We start from the raw sequence: 16192 nt of genomic DNA on the forward strand, positions 1-16192 counted from the left end.
ATATAAATAACTTACTAAACATAATTTCTTACTTAAAAAAATAATAAATGAAAAATAAAACAATGATCCAAAAAATATTTACTGTCAGCAGAATTGAATAAAAGCAAATACTACATGACATAAATGACCAAAGCAGCACGTGGACAGCAAATAAAAGATAATACAACAATTCTTTCTAAACAGTAATTATCCATCTGCAGTGTTTTCTTATGGGGGGGGGGTTGTAGAAAATTCAGTTTTAAACGTCAAAAGTGACAAAATGAACTTAATCAACAAATTGAATGATAGAATCTCAGTATATTATAATTAGAAATGTCAAGATAGAATGAAGTTATTTTGTAGGTGAGTGGAAATATGGAATAGATGTGCACCATGTCAATTTGTTCCCTATAATTATTTTCATAAAAATATATAAATATTAAAAATGTATACAATACAATACAAAATAAACCCAACAGATACATATTGTTTAGCATTACTTGGCATCAACAAGAGTCCAAGGATCACCTGCTTTGATAAAAAATGTAATATGAACAATTTTCAACTAGCTTCTGTAAATAAAAAGTCACCTTAATCCATGTTCCGTTTAATACCAAGATGGTTGCTACTCATTCACTTCTCAATTTCTTGAACAACATCTTTTGATCGGCTAAACACAAGAGTTCAGCTTAAATAAACCACCTACCTTTCCTCCACCAGGCTGGTACTTGATGTTGTCGATGGATCCAATCTTGGAGCGAACATTCTTCAGGTCCGGTGTTGGGGCATTCATGGGCCTCGGGGTCCGAGGAGCACGTGGCACGGGCGGTTTCTTCTCAAGGGTTGACAGTTTTGGAACGGGAGGTTTAGTTATCACACGGCGGCGATGGGTGTTTCCTGCTTCACCGTTGGTGGTGGAAGCAGGGGTTGGGGGAGTGGTGGTGGAGGCAGCACGAGGTCGAGCTGCAGGAGACACAGGAATGAGGAGGTGAGCTTGTTTTATAGTGTTTTAGAAAAACTTGATCCAAACAGTGGAATCATGTGGTGGCAAACTTACAACAAAGGAGGATGTATACACTTGTAGTTACATTAACCAATATAATTTGCTCACAATGGTTACTCATTCATTGATCAGTTCTAAAATATAAAGTAGATCAATGTGGAGGTGGTGGATACAGAGTCGACACACACCTGGTTAGAATTGTGAATGCAGGAAGACAGTCTTGGAATTTGCATCGGCCAGTGAAATATATCTTGAAATAGACTTACTAAACTAACAATACGGATAAAGGAATAGTGGGTGCCTGGGATGGGGGCGGGTGATACCATTCATACCGTTTTTATGCCAAAAACACAATAGCCTCTTAACTTATATATAGAGGCCGTCATAGCTCAGATGTGAAAGTCCTGTTTTTAATTTTAAAAAATAAAAAGTGTATTAAAAAAACATTATATTAAATTGGGAATACAAACTATACATTTTTAAAACATATTATGAAAGTGAAAGAAATCTTTGTCTAAATCAAAAAGACAAGGCTGGACAGTGGCTTTCAAAGGTCAGCATAACCCTTCTCAAAATCCAATTCCTTAATCTCACTATGATTGTTTTATAATCATTACCTGCAGTGCAGTCTGTAGCTTCTCACCTGTAGCTTTCGGTTTCTTGGCCTCGCTCGTCTTGTTGTTGTTCTTTTCATTCTTATTTGCTGGAAAAAGTAAAACAAAAACATCACCAAAACAATCAAGATGTCTATCTTTCATTTGTCTCTGTTTCAATAGAAAAAAAATCAAGTGTATGAAAAGTCCTGTGCTTTGTCGAGAGTGAGTCATCCATTCTCACTGGTTTAGGTGTGATGTTGCTTGTGATGTACAGATATAAATACCACGTTGTTATATAAGGTACACATCTTTTCTTTCTCTGTGAATGTAAAACATATGGAGGTAATAAAACTGACTGGAAGCCTAGACTCTGTGTCTTACCTGATATTTTTATCCCTAGCCAAGAGTAGAGGTTTTTTTTTTAGAGATTATTTTATTGCAGAGAATATACGCAGGTGGCTCAGACAGAGGGCAGAACATGGGACAGGTGGCGCCAGGAAAGCAGTTGCTACTAATAAACATTAATTATTATTGTGATGTAAAACTGATAACATTATTTTCTTTCATGTGAATAATTCAATTATGTAATCCATTATTCCAGAAACAGTTATTTAAACAGACAAAAACATAATTGTATTGCTTAATCCATAGAGTTTAATAAATATATTTTTTTCAAATGATTGATTTTGTGTTATTATGACAAGTATGTTGGGGGAATTTATAATGGATAAAATCAATGTGAGTAGAAAATATATTTTTTGTTAATTACCTGCTGCTTTGCTTCCAGTTGGAGTAGTTGGACTCTTTTTGGTCGCCTGCTGGCTGGGCACGGCTTTTGGTGCTGGTGGCCGTTTCTCAGCCGATCCACCTTCAGGAGTCTACACAAAAATGAATGAATTGAATTAATGAACATTTATATTTGGGCTTAAAACAAACTTACAAATATTTTTAAAAGAAAATAATTGAAGTCTGATCAAATCTTGGCTTATTGAACAAATGTATTAATGTAGCAATTTCACTTGAGTTACTGGAAAAACATTGGTAAAGTAAAATTATGCTACATTCAAAGCTGAATTAATATCCTTTTTATACAGTAAAAAGAACATGTGCTTCCCTTTTCGGTTTTTCTTGATCTAGTCGTATGGGATGAGGAAGCTTCATTAAGCTGTGCTATCATTTGGTTTAAAATAATAGGTTTAATTGATATTAGCTCAAAGCTAAAAACTATGAGGCAAATAGTGCCATTGAGTGGACTATAAATATAAGGACAGAGCTTCTTCATGCGTCATCAGCCCAGTTTCTAGGCAGAAATCTAAAAACAAAAGAATAGCAGGACTGAAGCCAGACTGTTCCACCTATGTGGTCCATTAATTGAACAAAAATGTCCGGGAGCAGCAGAGGCATTAGGAAGACAGCGAGAATGAGTTTCATCCTGAGCGTTGAACACAATTAGAGCCAAGATTAAGACAAAGAAATAACGACGATATTGCACAGTAACGCAATATATTAACATATATACAAAAATTGGCGAGTGACACATGCAACAGAACAGCAGTAAAACAAAAACTGTATACCATAGGTACTGTATATATATATGGTAATATAGAAAAGGAGACTTGGTGGTGGAAGGATGAAAACATCAACACAATGTGTGAGAGAAGATGAGGAGCGATGAGAATCCTTTGTGTTGATGTTAGGGACAGGTTAGCTCGGCCTAAGGCAGGGGTTTATGGAGCATAACGGGAAAGCCTTGCGACCATAGAAGAGATAAATGTTTATTTATTAGAGTTCAGGCATAGAGCAGGAGAGCATTTTCTTCATGTAAGTTGATCTGACATTAAGTTAAAAAATGATTGAAGAAATACTTTAAGAACTCCATGAATCAACAGAGAGAGGCCAGAGACAGCAGATGTATTTACAAAAATAAAATATGGTAGAAATGAAGTCATCTTGAAGAGGATTAAGAGTGAAAATGCAGCTGTGCAGTGCTTGGTTGATATGCGGGAGTGTTCAGGCAGCATCTGTATTAAAACACTCCAGTCCTCAGGCATTCTTCCAAAGAAACCAAGGAAGACAAGTTCAACCTTGAGTAGCACTGTGGATACATTTTGAGGAGCAACACACAATGCCAGATTATGGCTTGTGGATGCTGATACAGTAAATGTCTAAAAGTCATTACCACCAAAGTAATGGAAAAGGATCCAAGATAAAAGTGTTACAACAAGGACAGATAAATCTGTACAAGAAAGTATTGGTAGGGTGATCTAGAAGAGAAGATAGTATGTGATCCAAAGAAAATAAGAGATGAATATACTGGGTTAAAGAAGAAAGGAAGAAAAATCACTTAAGGTTCGTATGGGCAGAGTGCATCCTAATTCTGCTGTCCTTTCCAGGTTCAAACTTTGATTCATTTATTATTATTAAGATCCTAATTCCATTTAATATTACCGATTATTAACGATTCTGCATCATTAAATTGGTCACTTTTGGTTTTCCTTTTGACAACAAAATATAAACCGTTTTACCCCATTATAATCACTAAACAGGTAGTGTTTTATTGGGTAATCACTTACTTGTTCTACTAGTCTATATTTGGAGCTGACCTTATGCGTTATGTCAGTGAGATCTTCAGTATTAACAGTAAGTAACTTACGAGTATCACTGATGTCTGGTGCTGAGGACAGGGGCTTAATAGTTTTCCTTTAGTTTTTAAATAATTTGGTTTATACTGGATGATGTATGTCAGTATTATTGATATGTGTTTTCATTTGTATCTAAACTAGGAGCATAATAAACATTATTATTCATCATTAGATGTCAAAGACTTCCACATGTAATCAATATTGTCTAAGTTAAATATAGGACTAGAATGGTATAGGCAGGGAAAGATACGTGAAAAGAGCTATACCTAGAATATTTTTCACCAGCCGCCATGTATAAATATATATACATATATATATGTATATATAGTACAAAAGATTCAGTTTAAGATGGAAGAGGCGGAATTGGACTGGATGAAAATGGTGAAGGAAGAAGAATGAAGAGGAAGCTGTGGACGTGAATGTCTTACTTTTGATTGTCCAATCTCAAAAAAACAAGCACTGGATGAGATTCAGGGACAGAAGAAGACATTTGGGGGAGTGGGACACAAAGAGCACCCAGATATACTTACCTTAGCACCCTTGGCAGACCTAGTTGCCATGGGTGGCCGCTTAGAAGCGGTGGGTGTGGTGGTCTTTGTAACAGGGCTTTTTTTATTTTGTAATGCTGAGGTCTGGGAAGAGCGTTTAGCTGAGGAGGCCTCGGCATGGGTAGAGAGGGTGGATGGGCGGGATTTGTCTGGGTTGGGTTTCGTTGAACCGACGGACTGATAATGGGATTGGCAGGAGTTGGGAGCATACAAGAAAACCAAGGTAGACAGATATTACATGGAAAGTAGAGAGAGAAAAAGAAGGAATGCAAGTTACTATCAGCGGCGGCAGCATGATATGATAAAAGCAGCCGGCGACCATTGGTTAGTCAAATGTTGCAATTTACATTTCAGAGCTCATGAAAAGCAAATTATAAAAGAGTAAAGCTCATATGTAACATTTGAAAAGGATCTTTTGAGGACACATCACAAACATGCAGTACATCAGCGCATTATCATGAATTAAGATCAGACAAACAACTACTAGATAGTTTCTCCTGCTCAAGAAAATTGCATTTAGAATGATTTCCTGAACCTGTTTGTCATGTTTTCCAAACCAAAACACACCAACTATGAAATGAAGCTCACATTGTGAGTCAATATATATTCATCTTACCTTGCTCTTGCTGTCAGGACTAGGCAGAGTCTTGCTAACATTCCCAGTTGGAGACTTAGCCGGGGCTTTCTTCTCCTCCTTCTTCTCAGACAGCTTCTTCTCGTCTCCCTTTACCTCATCTTTGTTGGTTTTCTCCGGCTTGTCCACCTTCTCTGCCTTCTCAATGGCCTTGTTATTTTTCTCAATGTTTGTCTTGTCTGCCAGCTCAGCGTTCAGAATGCTTTCGGACTTCAGGTTCTTGTCCAAGGTGTTGTCTTTCTTTTGCACCTCCACTTTTTTGTCATCCACCTTCTCTGTTTTGTTGGATGGGATGTCCGGTTTCTCTTGCTTGTCCTTGTTGTCAGATTTCGCTGTTAGGGAGACAAAAATGCTTTGGTCAGCTATGATAAAGATCCAGTTACAAATAACATTCATCAAACATCAACATCGCAACTTTTCCTTTTGAGGACTGCTTGATATCCGATTACAATAACTTAGACTTAATAATGTTTGTCAATAAAGAAAATTACAAATATACCTCCACGAGCTGATGACCGAAGTGAAATAAATACACAATTCAATAAGTCAGTGAATAAATCCAATTGAAGTGATTGATTAATAAATATTAATTAATGAACAACCATTTTAAATCTTTTTTGAATTATCCAATTACAATTTTTTTCATTATTTCATGATTAATTCATTTATTTTGCTGGTTATAAATGATAGGTACATATATTTAATTGTTGTTTTTGGTCAATCATAGCTGATGATGTATTTTCCCTTTGTGTATTTGCTCCAAAATCATATGTACCTTCTTTAGTTTTAAATAAATGTGGATTCTAAGTAAAGACATGTCAAATATTGTATTGGATATAGTACTGGATAGGTTAAGTTAAGCATAGGAAGATTTCTTTATGGACAATATTTTTTCAAATTTCACAATCATTTTCCAAGATAAAACTAGAACGTTTCTCTGTTGGTTGATACGACAAGGACAGAAGATCAGAAAGAAGAGTTAGGGATGTGGACGAGGTCATACACATTAGCAATGAACGATGTGTGGCAAAGAGTCGGCCACAGTGACAGTGGACCCATCTGGTTCTGCTCAGCCCTAATGACTCCTAATATCCTAAGCTTAGTGTGTGTGACTGTTCCTTTCAACAGAAGATTACAATGACAGCTCCTATTTCTTCGACTTCCTGCAAGCAAGCTGACAATTCTGATCCCCGTGGAACTTGTCACTTTTAAAAGAGCAGATCAAGATTAAGATTTGGGGCCACAATCAGATCTGGAAATTAAATGTTATAAAAAACCACACACTCTTCTACTTACAATCTCAACCAATCAAAACCCATGTATCTTTTGATGAACTAGTGCAGGACAGTACAATGAAACCGACACTACACTAATAAGAATTTTAATTTATCTGTAAACATCTATACTAAGAAGGTTATCAGTTTACATCTGTTAGTCACAACTAATGCGCGGCTAATGATGGACATGGGATTTCGAAAATTAATTAATTTACTTTATATAGCTACAGGTAATGAAAGCCAATAATATTAGGTCAAAACCGAGAACAAATGGACAGATTAATAACCACCACATACTCACACGTGATAACCCACACACAACACTCTTGCGCTTGATGATAAGGTTCCAGGGTTGAGTCAGTACTTGGGTGACAAACTGAGCCTGAGAAACCTGGGTGTTTTATTCGACAAAGACATGTCTCTAATACAACACTGCAGAAAACTGACCAGAAACTGTTTCCTTCAACTGAAAAAAATCTCTAAACTTAGGAAAATGTTGTCAAAACATGATCTGGAGCTTATTATCCATGACGTTTGGTCCACAAGAAAACTTGAACAGATGAAAGACACATCAAGCTTATTTCCCTTTGAAATTGGAAGATGTCCAGCAGTGCCAATGCTGAGAAATACAGGCAGATACTTATCCATCATGCAATACCATCAGGGAGGCGTATGATTGGCCCAAAATGTATTCTGCAGCAGGCCACGACCCCAAGCATACAGCCAATGTCATTAATAAACATCTTCAGTGTAAAGAAGAAGAAGAAGAAGTCCTGAAAGTGATGGTATGGCCCCCACAGAGCCCTGATGTCAACATTATCGAGTCTGTCTTGGATTACATGAAGAGACAGACGGACATGAGAAAGCCTACATCTACAGAAGATCTATGATTAGTTCTCCAAGATGTTTGGAACAACCTACAAGCCGAGTTCCTTCAAAAACGGTGTGCAAGTGTATCTAGAAGAATTTATGCTGTTTTGAACACACCAAATATTGATTTGATTGACATTTCTCTTCTGTTCATTCGCTGCATTTTGTTAATTGAAGAAAAAAAATCAATAAACACTTTTATTTTTGAAAGCATTCTTAGTTTACAGCATTTTTTAACACCTGGCTAAAACTTTTGCACAGTACTGTAGATACAGTATATATATAGTATATATATACTACTATATCTACTGCGATATATATATCTATACCAACTTTTTTATACTGTTTTGAAAAGGCTACTGATTAAGCCGAGCCTGTCTTAATCATGTCAGTAGGAGCTTCTCACCAATGAGTTTGCGCACAAGCTGCACTCAAAATAGCTGCTCTAAATTTAAATGAGTGCAGTCAATGTCTAATCAATGTTCCAGCTTTCAACACGTCGTCTTCAGTCTAAAAACACTTTCTATAAGTGAAACCAGGCTTTAGAGGTAGAAAATGTATAAATAAAGGATAAAGAAATTTGCATCATGTACAGAGTAATTTGAAATGGCTGATAAAAACACTTCTGTTGCCTGACGTGACAGCGGGGAGGTGATTAAAAACATTCTAAAAAAGGATGTTAAACTGAAGTTATTTTATTTAATCAGAATTCCCTCAATATAAGTTTGTGTACCAGGTTAGTTTTATTAGATAGTATTTTTCACACACATACAATAAACAATTATCTAAAGGTGGAGAAGAGTAAAAGTCCTTAACAAAATCACTTTAACTGGTTGAATTTGCAGTTGAATTATAAATGAATACTGTAGTTATAATATAAATGTGTGAGTCTCCTACATGATCAGTTCGATAGTGTCGCTCTAACCTACTGAGAGCTGCATATTCACTGTTCAGCTCCATCAGGCCCCCGGGCTGCACTTTGTCCAGGTCTGGTTTAGACTGAACTATAAAAAAAAAGACGAGTGCTAATACTGAAAATTAAGCGTTGATGTAAAAGAAATAAAATGTGGTTAAACACCAGATTCTTATTCCCAAAACTATGATGAGACATAATGGAAAAAAAAACTTTACTATCTCACATCTCTTGGTTAAAGAGCAAAATTGAACTCAGACATTTACTTACATGTAGTTTGTCTGTAAAGTAATTGAAAGTTTTATCTTTCTAGACATTATTGGACATACGTGATCTTTCTATTTAGAATGTATTTTTGTGGTCTCCTCCTCATCTTGATTTTAGTCTGGTCTTGGTTTCACTCATTTCGTAACAATGGTCTTGAAGCATAATGGATCATGATTATTTTTCCACTCCTTTAGTAACACTGGACTAGACTAACCATTAAAACAACATAAAGACAAATAAGAGGATAAATATTAGACTCAACCTTTACACAGGATTTCAGAACAATAACAATGTTTTTTGATCTGGAAAAGTCTTGGTCTCAACACACTCTGTTCTTCTTAAAGTCTTATGGTGATTTTGACTTCAATTCTTTGTCATGTACGAATAATAAAAGTAATAAGCTGCCACAGAATACAAAATATATTTTAATATAAATCCAGCTATATTATCCAACACTCCAGATGACCTTGCATATGTCAGAACTAGATACCTCATTGTACTCTCTTCAGTTTAACCATTTTTTGGCTCTGATTACTTTTTTTTGGTGCAATTCATTAAGCAAAATTATTAGAGCTTCAAAGGAAGCTTGAACAAAACTTAAAGATATAGCCATAGGTTCTGAGGTGAAGAAACAACATCAGTATTTCTATCATTCATAATAACCTGCATCAAACCACCTGATCTGAGTGACTGTGTCTGCTGTGTATTCAACCAGTAATACAACAGGGACAGGTGAACCAAACACAACAAGACAATAGCAGATATGTAAATGGATCATTTGTCTGCTGACAAAAGAGCAAGTCTTCAGTGAGTTACGGAAAAGCAAAGCACAGAACATAAAAATCGTGCACCACTTGGTCACGCTCCATTAAACCATAACACAAGGTTTCTTTATCCAAACCCCAGATAACATAGAACTCACCAGTTACATTTCGGTGACTTTCCACAGTGGTGCTAATGTGACTTCCTTTGGGGCTCGGTACAGGAAGCAGAACATTGTTGTCACAACTGCCATGGTGCCTCTTGGGAGGTGGAGATGATGGTAAAATCGATGAAATGGCAAACATGTTTGTCATTAAAGCAGACTGTGAGCCGTCTGAGACTGTGAGCGAACGCCGGACAGCTGTGTGTGGGTAGGGAACCCTGGCTGAAGAATACGCCTGGGTCACGGCAGAAATGTCGGGTGCTCCGGCTGATGGGGCTCCAACCGGGTAGGTCCCAGCTCCCAGTATTGGGACGGAAAGATGTGAACAGTCCGACATTGTTCGCCTAACCACAGTGCGCTGTGGCGGCTCGAAAACATTGTTCTCTCTGTTTAACGATGAAATCATATTTCCTTTCTCAGCTGTATTTTCATTTTGAGGTACTTTGATATCCGTTTTTTCTTTACAAGATTGCAGGTCAATTATCTTGTTTTCAGCATTGACTGATTGTCCTCCAACACCGGAGATCAGATGTGGTGTCACCGTACCAGATGTTGGTTCATTCGATGTATATTGTCCTGAATGCACAGTTGTGTGTCCAGTTAGAGAAACATTTAAATTGCCTTTAGGACTCCCAGAAATGCCTTTAGACGAAGAGGTTGTTCCCTCGTCATCCTTTTCTTGACCCGAGTTGTTGCTTCCAATAATAGAGGATTTAAGAATGTTCTCCTCCTCATAACGTGATGTATTTTCTGTCATAAGAAGCTTAGCGTTCCCTTGCAAAACATCATGTGTGGCGCCAGAAGTGGATCCATCTCTTCTGTCCATATGTTGATCTTTTAAGCTTTGTTGGACACGTTCCATGTTGGACATAAGCCTAAGATCGGACGAGGATGAGATTGAACTGGTTGGGTTTTGTCCAGCATGTCCAGGTACGCCACATGCTCCCTCCGGCCTTTGTCTTTCTTCTAGACGAGGACCATCTTTGGAACCTTCATACACAACATTTACATCAGGAATTGATTGTTTTTGGGTTGCTTCGGCCGTTGTTTCAGACATACTACCCTTGACCATGTTGTTCCCCAACATCTTCTCGTTTGTCAAATTAAATGGGAGCTCACGCTGGTCTCCAGCTGGTACAACGTGGGTCGGTCCGTGCAAGTCTGAATGCCATGGAGCTTGTTGCGATGATGATAAGGGGCTCAATACCGCGGCACTGTTGGCACCAGAGGTAGCATCAGGTAGTTCAGGTAGCTGTTGTTGATGCTCCTGCAGTTGTCGTCCACTAGAGGTTTGTTCAAATCCGCCGCTACCATTTAAAATGCCAGGCTCCTGCCAAGGTGTTCCAGACAGGAAGGACATTGTCTTCCTCTTTTCAAAAGCTCTTCCTGTTGTTTGGATTCTTCTTTTCGATTAGTTCGTCTTCTTTTCTCGGGTTCAAGTCTCTTTGTTTCTCGTCCAAAATGCCGAAGAAAGTGCCGTGCGGAAGCTTATGTTGTCGGAAAATGTATCCTTTCCTTCAGTGAACTGATTCACAATATGAGATCTGGCTGGAGTGTGTGTGCAAGGCATATATGTGTGTTCACAAGCAGCCACCGAGGAGGAGTGCATGTGAGAATGTCTGGTCGTCTCAGCGTCTCTCCGAACGCTGCACGGATCAGCTGTAGGGATGGATTTCACCTTGCTCTCTCTCTCCAGCTCTCATTTTCTCGCTCGCTCACTGACATCACTTGGTCACATGGCAGCCAATGATATTTCCCCAATTGCTGAAAAAACATTTCAGGATTTAGCCCCTAGTGTCAAATGTGCAGTGGAACGCCGACAGAACCAGATTAATGACCCTTTCCATTTCAAGATGATAGAAAATGACAGATTATTTGAACTATTAAATGGTATTAATATTAAAATATTTAATTGAATTACATTTTTTCTTTTTCTTTTGTGAAAGCTATGGATTCCTTGCATTTTCTAAATGTCTTGACCATTTAAATCCTGTCGTTTTTTTCAATTATCCGTGTTATAATTCATGTTTTTACAATTTGTTTTCTCTTTTGAAAGCAATACAAAAATAATAAAAATAAAAATAAACAAAACAAGGAATATTGTCATTCCCACAGAAGATGTTACCTAATATTAAATATTTTCACATATATTATCTACTGTATAATTCATGGATTTTAAGGAGCATACAATACTTAAATGTGTCAGATTGAAGTAGGCGTTGAAACTGGCATAGATTCTTGAACTTGGCTCAACTGTAATTAGTCATTTAATAAACATGCTGCGGTATGTTTATATAATAGTTCTAGCAAATAGCATTATTAGTTTAAAAAAAACCCTTTAAGTCTTACATGGATCTAAATATTTTCTGATTTTTCTACACACCGATCAGTCACCGACGTGTTCCCCAACCACTAGACCAGGGCACTGTGATGGTCTGTGGGCATTTGGGACTGGGCCTCACAGAATGAGAAATGACACATAATTTTTGTATTAATAAAGTACTCTCATCTTTACATCCATCTTTTGAATGTTACTGTCTGAGATGTTTTTAAGATTTTCTTTGAAGTCCTATTTGTCTTTGACTCTTGACACATCAAGTTGGTTTGTTAAGGACAGTCTGTATTTTTCATTTAATTTTGTGAAAAATTGGTTCGGTACTACTGCTACAGACCTGGCACTAAATCTCACTGGTCATGTGCAGTACACCATCTTGTACAACAGACGGCAACTGCAACCCACCAGTAACAATCTTAAAATAGTCATATTACATTGTGTGAGCCCGCTCACAGTGCATGTATAATTCATTGATTATGGTCTGAAAAACAGACACTAAAAGCAAATTAACGACATTATATTTTAATTAGCATCAATCCTTACAGATGCCAAATTTGAATATGGACATGCAGCCGGTGATGATCTATAATAAACTGCGAACAGCTTGTGGCAGTGACCTTCAAAATTACCTCCTGCTGGGTTTAGATCCTCTGCAGCTGTGTGCAGATGTTGGATTCTGCTCGAAGCAAAGGTGGTGTTTGCACCGACACTTGCTTGATTCTGCACAGATCACTAGTCAGAACCTAAAGAGGCTTTTTGTTTCTTTTGCCATCCTCCCGCTGAGCATGATAGGGAATAATGATTTGGCCAAAACCTTCTTTCTGAGCTATTAAGTCGTCGATATCACCTTCAATGTGACTCTCAAGGTCATCCGGGTCAGAAGAGAAAACAGTCTAGACAACGATTCATCACAAATCTTTCACTCCATCCAGTTATTCATTGTTAAAGAGGAGAGCGGAGTAGGATCCTTAATGATGAAAAAAGGCATATTTTACTGTTTTAACCAAATATCTGAGACAATTACTCATATATAATCATATAGTTTTGAATCAAATATTCAATTATACTCTTTGATCATTTAAGATCATTAGTCAGTTCAGACGGTTTAGTTAGTTATAATTATATAAAATTTTTAAACACAGCATTAAACCACTAAATATATGCATAACTAACAGTATCAGATGCTAAATTATTATCTGGAGTACACGCATATTAAGGACGGCTTCTTTCTTGCCAGGCATTTGAAATGTCACAAAGTGACTAAGCTCAGCTCTTCTTTCCGTCTTTGACGCAGAGCAAATGTCATTTTTCTGGTCAACAAAGATGGCAAATCTTTGGTTTCGAAGCCTGTTAAATCAAGCCGAGAGCTTCAGGAATATTGACAGCAATAGGTAGGGCAGTTGTACCCGGTTTGAAGGTCATGGATTGCTGAACATCAGCTGGAGGAGAAACAGAGAGCGAGGCTGCAGCTGCTTGCTGGCGTTGAGAACGAAAGAGAGTTAGAGGAGGCGGGGCTCTTGTCACACCATTTCTATTTTTGCCTTCCGTCCACACTGTTGCACCCAGTCCACCCCTTTTCTATCCCTCCATCCCTCACTCAAAGAGTGGCTTTGTTGCTACAGCAACCGCCTTCCACATCGCCCTGACAACCCCCTCCACCCCGCAATGATGTTACTACTCCTTTTACCCGCCTCATCCCTTGTACGTCGATGCAGAGATTATTAAGGCACAGCGGCAGAGCAGGGAGTCCGTGAAGAAGAGATGATTGTATGGTGTCAGTGAAAGGGACGGGAAGGGACTTGATGGCGGAAGACAAGGATGTTGGTGTATGGGTATGTTGGATCATTGTCTGATAAGAGATGGTGAAGCACACATGATTCATTTTGATAGAGAAGAGAGGAAGATAAAAGGAAGAGAAATTCAGAGAGAGAAGGATAGAAAGAAGGTAGATTTTCTTTTTTTAGCTAGCAACAAAAGCAACAAAAACATGACAAATTGACACATTGTTATTCTGACCAATAGCTGCACTTGTAGAACTGTGACGTTTTCTTTCTTTAAAAACCATGTTAAAATAGACAAGCATCAAGCATTGACATAGGGTTGATGATAATTATCACCCATTCTGTCGCAGCTTGATTGCCTAGTGCATTGAACATGTTGCATCGTAAGGAAGAAGGATAGTCAAACGGAATCCACTCCCGAGCGCCCACAACTACAGGTAGAAACTGCAAAACCACCCTGGAATGAAACTTTACCCTCAACCCCCAAACCCCATCCGAACCTCTGCCTCTACAACCCTGTCTTTTCTGTCATCCCACAGAGAACAGTACAAGCTAAACATCAACAGCACGATGGGACCAATCGCATTCATCCTTACGTGCTATTTTTAGGCACAAATTCCTGGATTTTATATGAGAACTTGAACCTTTTTCCAGAGGTTTCATTAGAATAGTAGCCAAATACAGTATACAGCAAAAAGTGCCCCCTAGTGGGTTCTAAAAATCAAGACAAAGCATCATGAAGTTTCATTAGACTGACAGTCATGGAGGTGTTTTTCATGCATTTAATATTCATTTCTTGAGTTGATTGGAATTCGATTTTATAGGATTTTTATATAGACAGATTATATAGATATTTTATCTTCTTCGCTGTTTCAGAAGAAGCTTAATTCAAAAGGATAAATATTTTGTTAGAAAAGAAAGACACATTTTTTGTCAACATAACCTGTGTTTAATAAACACATAAAGTGTATATTTTTATATTCCTTTTTAGCTTACGCTTGTTCAAGCGACATTTAATACGATTAAAATAGTTTCTAATTAAATTTTTTAGTGAATAACCCAAAGCAACCTTGTGATTCGTCTGATTTTAACTACACTTAACTACACCATAAATTCACAAAGGTAAAAATGATTAATTAACGTTGATAACTTCAACCAACTAGAAAATCCAATTCTCAGATATTTTGACATGTGTCTCTTCACTTGCCAGGTTTGTTGGATGATTAAACATACAGCCACACTTTTTCAACACTTTTCATAGGCACAACAAAGAATGCAACCAGCCTAAAAAAGGGCTAATTTTGGGCGGATTAGCCACTGAGTTCACTGTCTATTCTATCATTGCCTCTGCTGCGTGTTAATCATGAACCAATCCATACAACTGTCAACAAGTAAAACAGAATTTTGTTTAAATATTACCAGACAAATAGTCAGGCAGCACGGTTTATAAGCATCAAGGTGCTTGAGCAAGAACCCTGATTCACATATTTAACGGCAAATGCACACAATCACTTCAACAACGCACAATAGCAATTTAAATCAGTGAAGCAAATGTAAAAATGTTTTTACCTGATTATTGAAGATGGATCATTTGAAGCAAAAAAGAGAGAGAGAGAGAGGGGGAAAGACAAAAGATTATTATTTCAGAATTAAATGTTAACAAACTGTAATGTTTATATTTTAATCATCACTTATCGTGAATAAAATCTCAATCGTATTTGCTTTATTTTAGTACAGCTTTGTGGAATTAAAAAAGACACAAAACTGGGCAGTTTTAACAGTGAAAATAAATATTAAAACAGTAAACGCTATTAAAATAAATATATAATTTACTATTTGGGTTAAGGAATCAATGACATTGATCATACTATAACTTAAAATAAAATTATCTTTCAAAAGCTGAAAACAGAATGTTATGTGTTATAGATGATTGTAGAGTTAGAAGGGAACATTGAGAACAACAGCATTGAACGAGGAGTCATTTTTACTCCTTTGATCTAGTGACTTGTTGAGTTTAATTTGGGTCTAAAAAGACCTGGTAGCAGCAAAAAATACCAAGCATATTCACATTCTCTCATCCTTACGATAACACAATTGTGAGTTTTTGCAATAACGGAACGTCAGTGGAACGATCTTCCTCTCCCTCTGCTTTTGATGGACTCCTTTAAGAAGCATTCTTAAGACTTTTTTATTTGTGCAGGCTTTGTCCTAATCTTCTGGGACTCCTGTGTTTGTCTTATGTCTGGGCCTTTAAGAGTTTTTTAATTTTTCGATATTTTTAAATGCATATTGCTTTTGATTGTTCAAGTGCTTTGTGACTATGGTCTAAGAAGGCGTTTTACAAATAACTATTACTTACTTACCAAAAATGACTGCAGTATAATTCTGCAATATTTATGTCGTCAGCCTATTTACAAGAAGC

At 37.3% G+C, this 16192-nt stretch overlaps 1 protein-coding gene across 4 annotated transcripts in view; it reads right to left on the reverse strand.

The window, feature by feature from the left end:
- Positions 1–16192, reverse strand: part of LOC148063236 (uncharacterized) — a 47913-nt gene that overhangs the window by 10149 nt on the left and 21572 nt on the right. For 3 of the 4 annotated variants that reach the window (XM_087810619.1, XM_087810617.1, XM_087810616.1), the window contains 5 exons: positions 5385–5734; positions 4751–4945; positions 2348–2456; positions 1626–1685; positions 686–942 (listed from right to left, as the gene is read on the reverse strand). In XM_087810619.1, coding sequence (XP_087666745.1) covers positions 686–942; positions 1626–1685; positions 2348–2456; positions 4751–4945; positions 5385–5734 — 971 coding nt within the window. The remainder of the gene's footprint in view (positions 1–685; positions 943–1625; positions 1686–2347; positions 2457–4750; positions 4946–5384; positions 5735–16192) is intronic. The other variant, XM_087810618.1, reaches the window with a different exon arrangement.

Source organism: Callionymus lyra, chromosome 16 (genome assembly GCF_982586985.1).
Source record: "Callionymus lyra chromosome 16, fCalLyr1.hap1.1, whole genome shotgun sequence".
Classification (NCBI taxonomy): domain Eukaryota; kingdom Metazoa; phylum Chordata; class Actinopteri; order Syngnathiformes; family Callionymidae; genus Callionymus; species Callionymus lyra.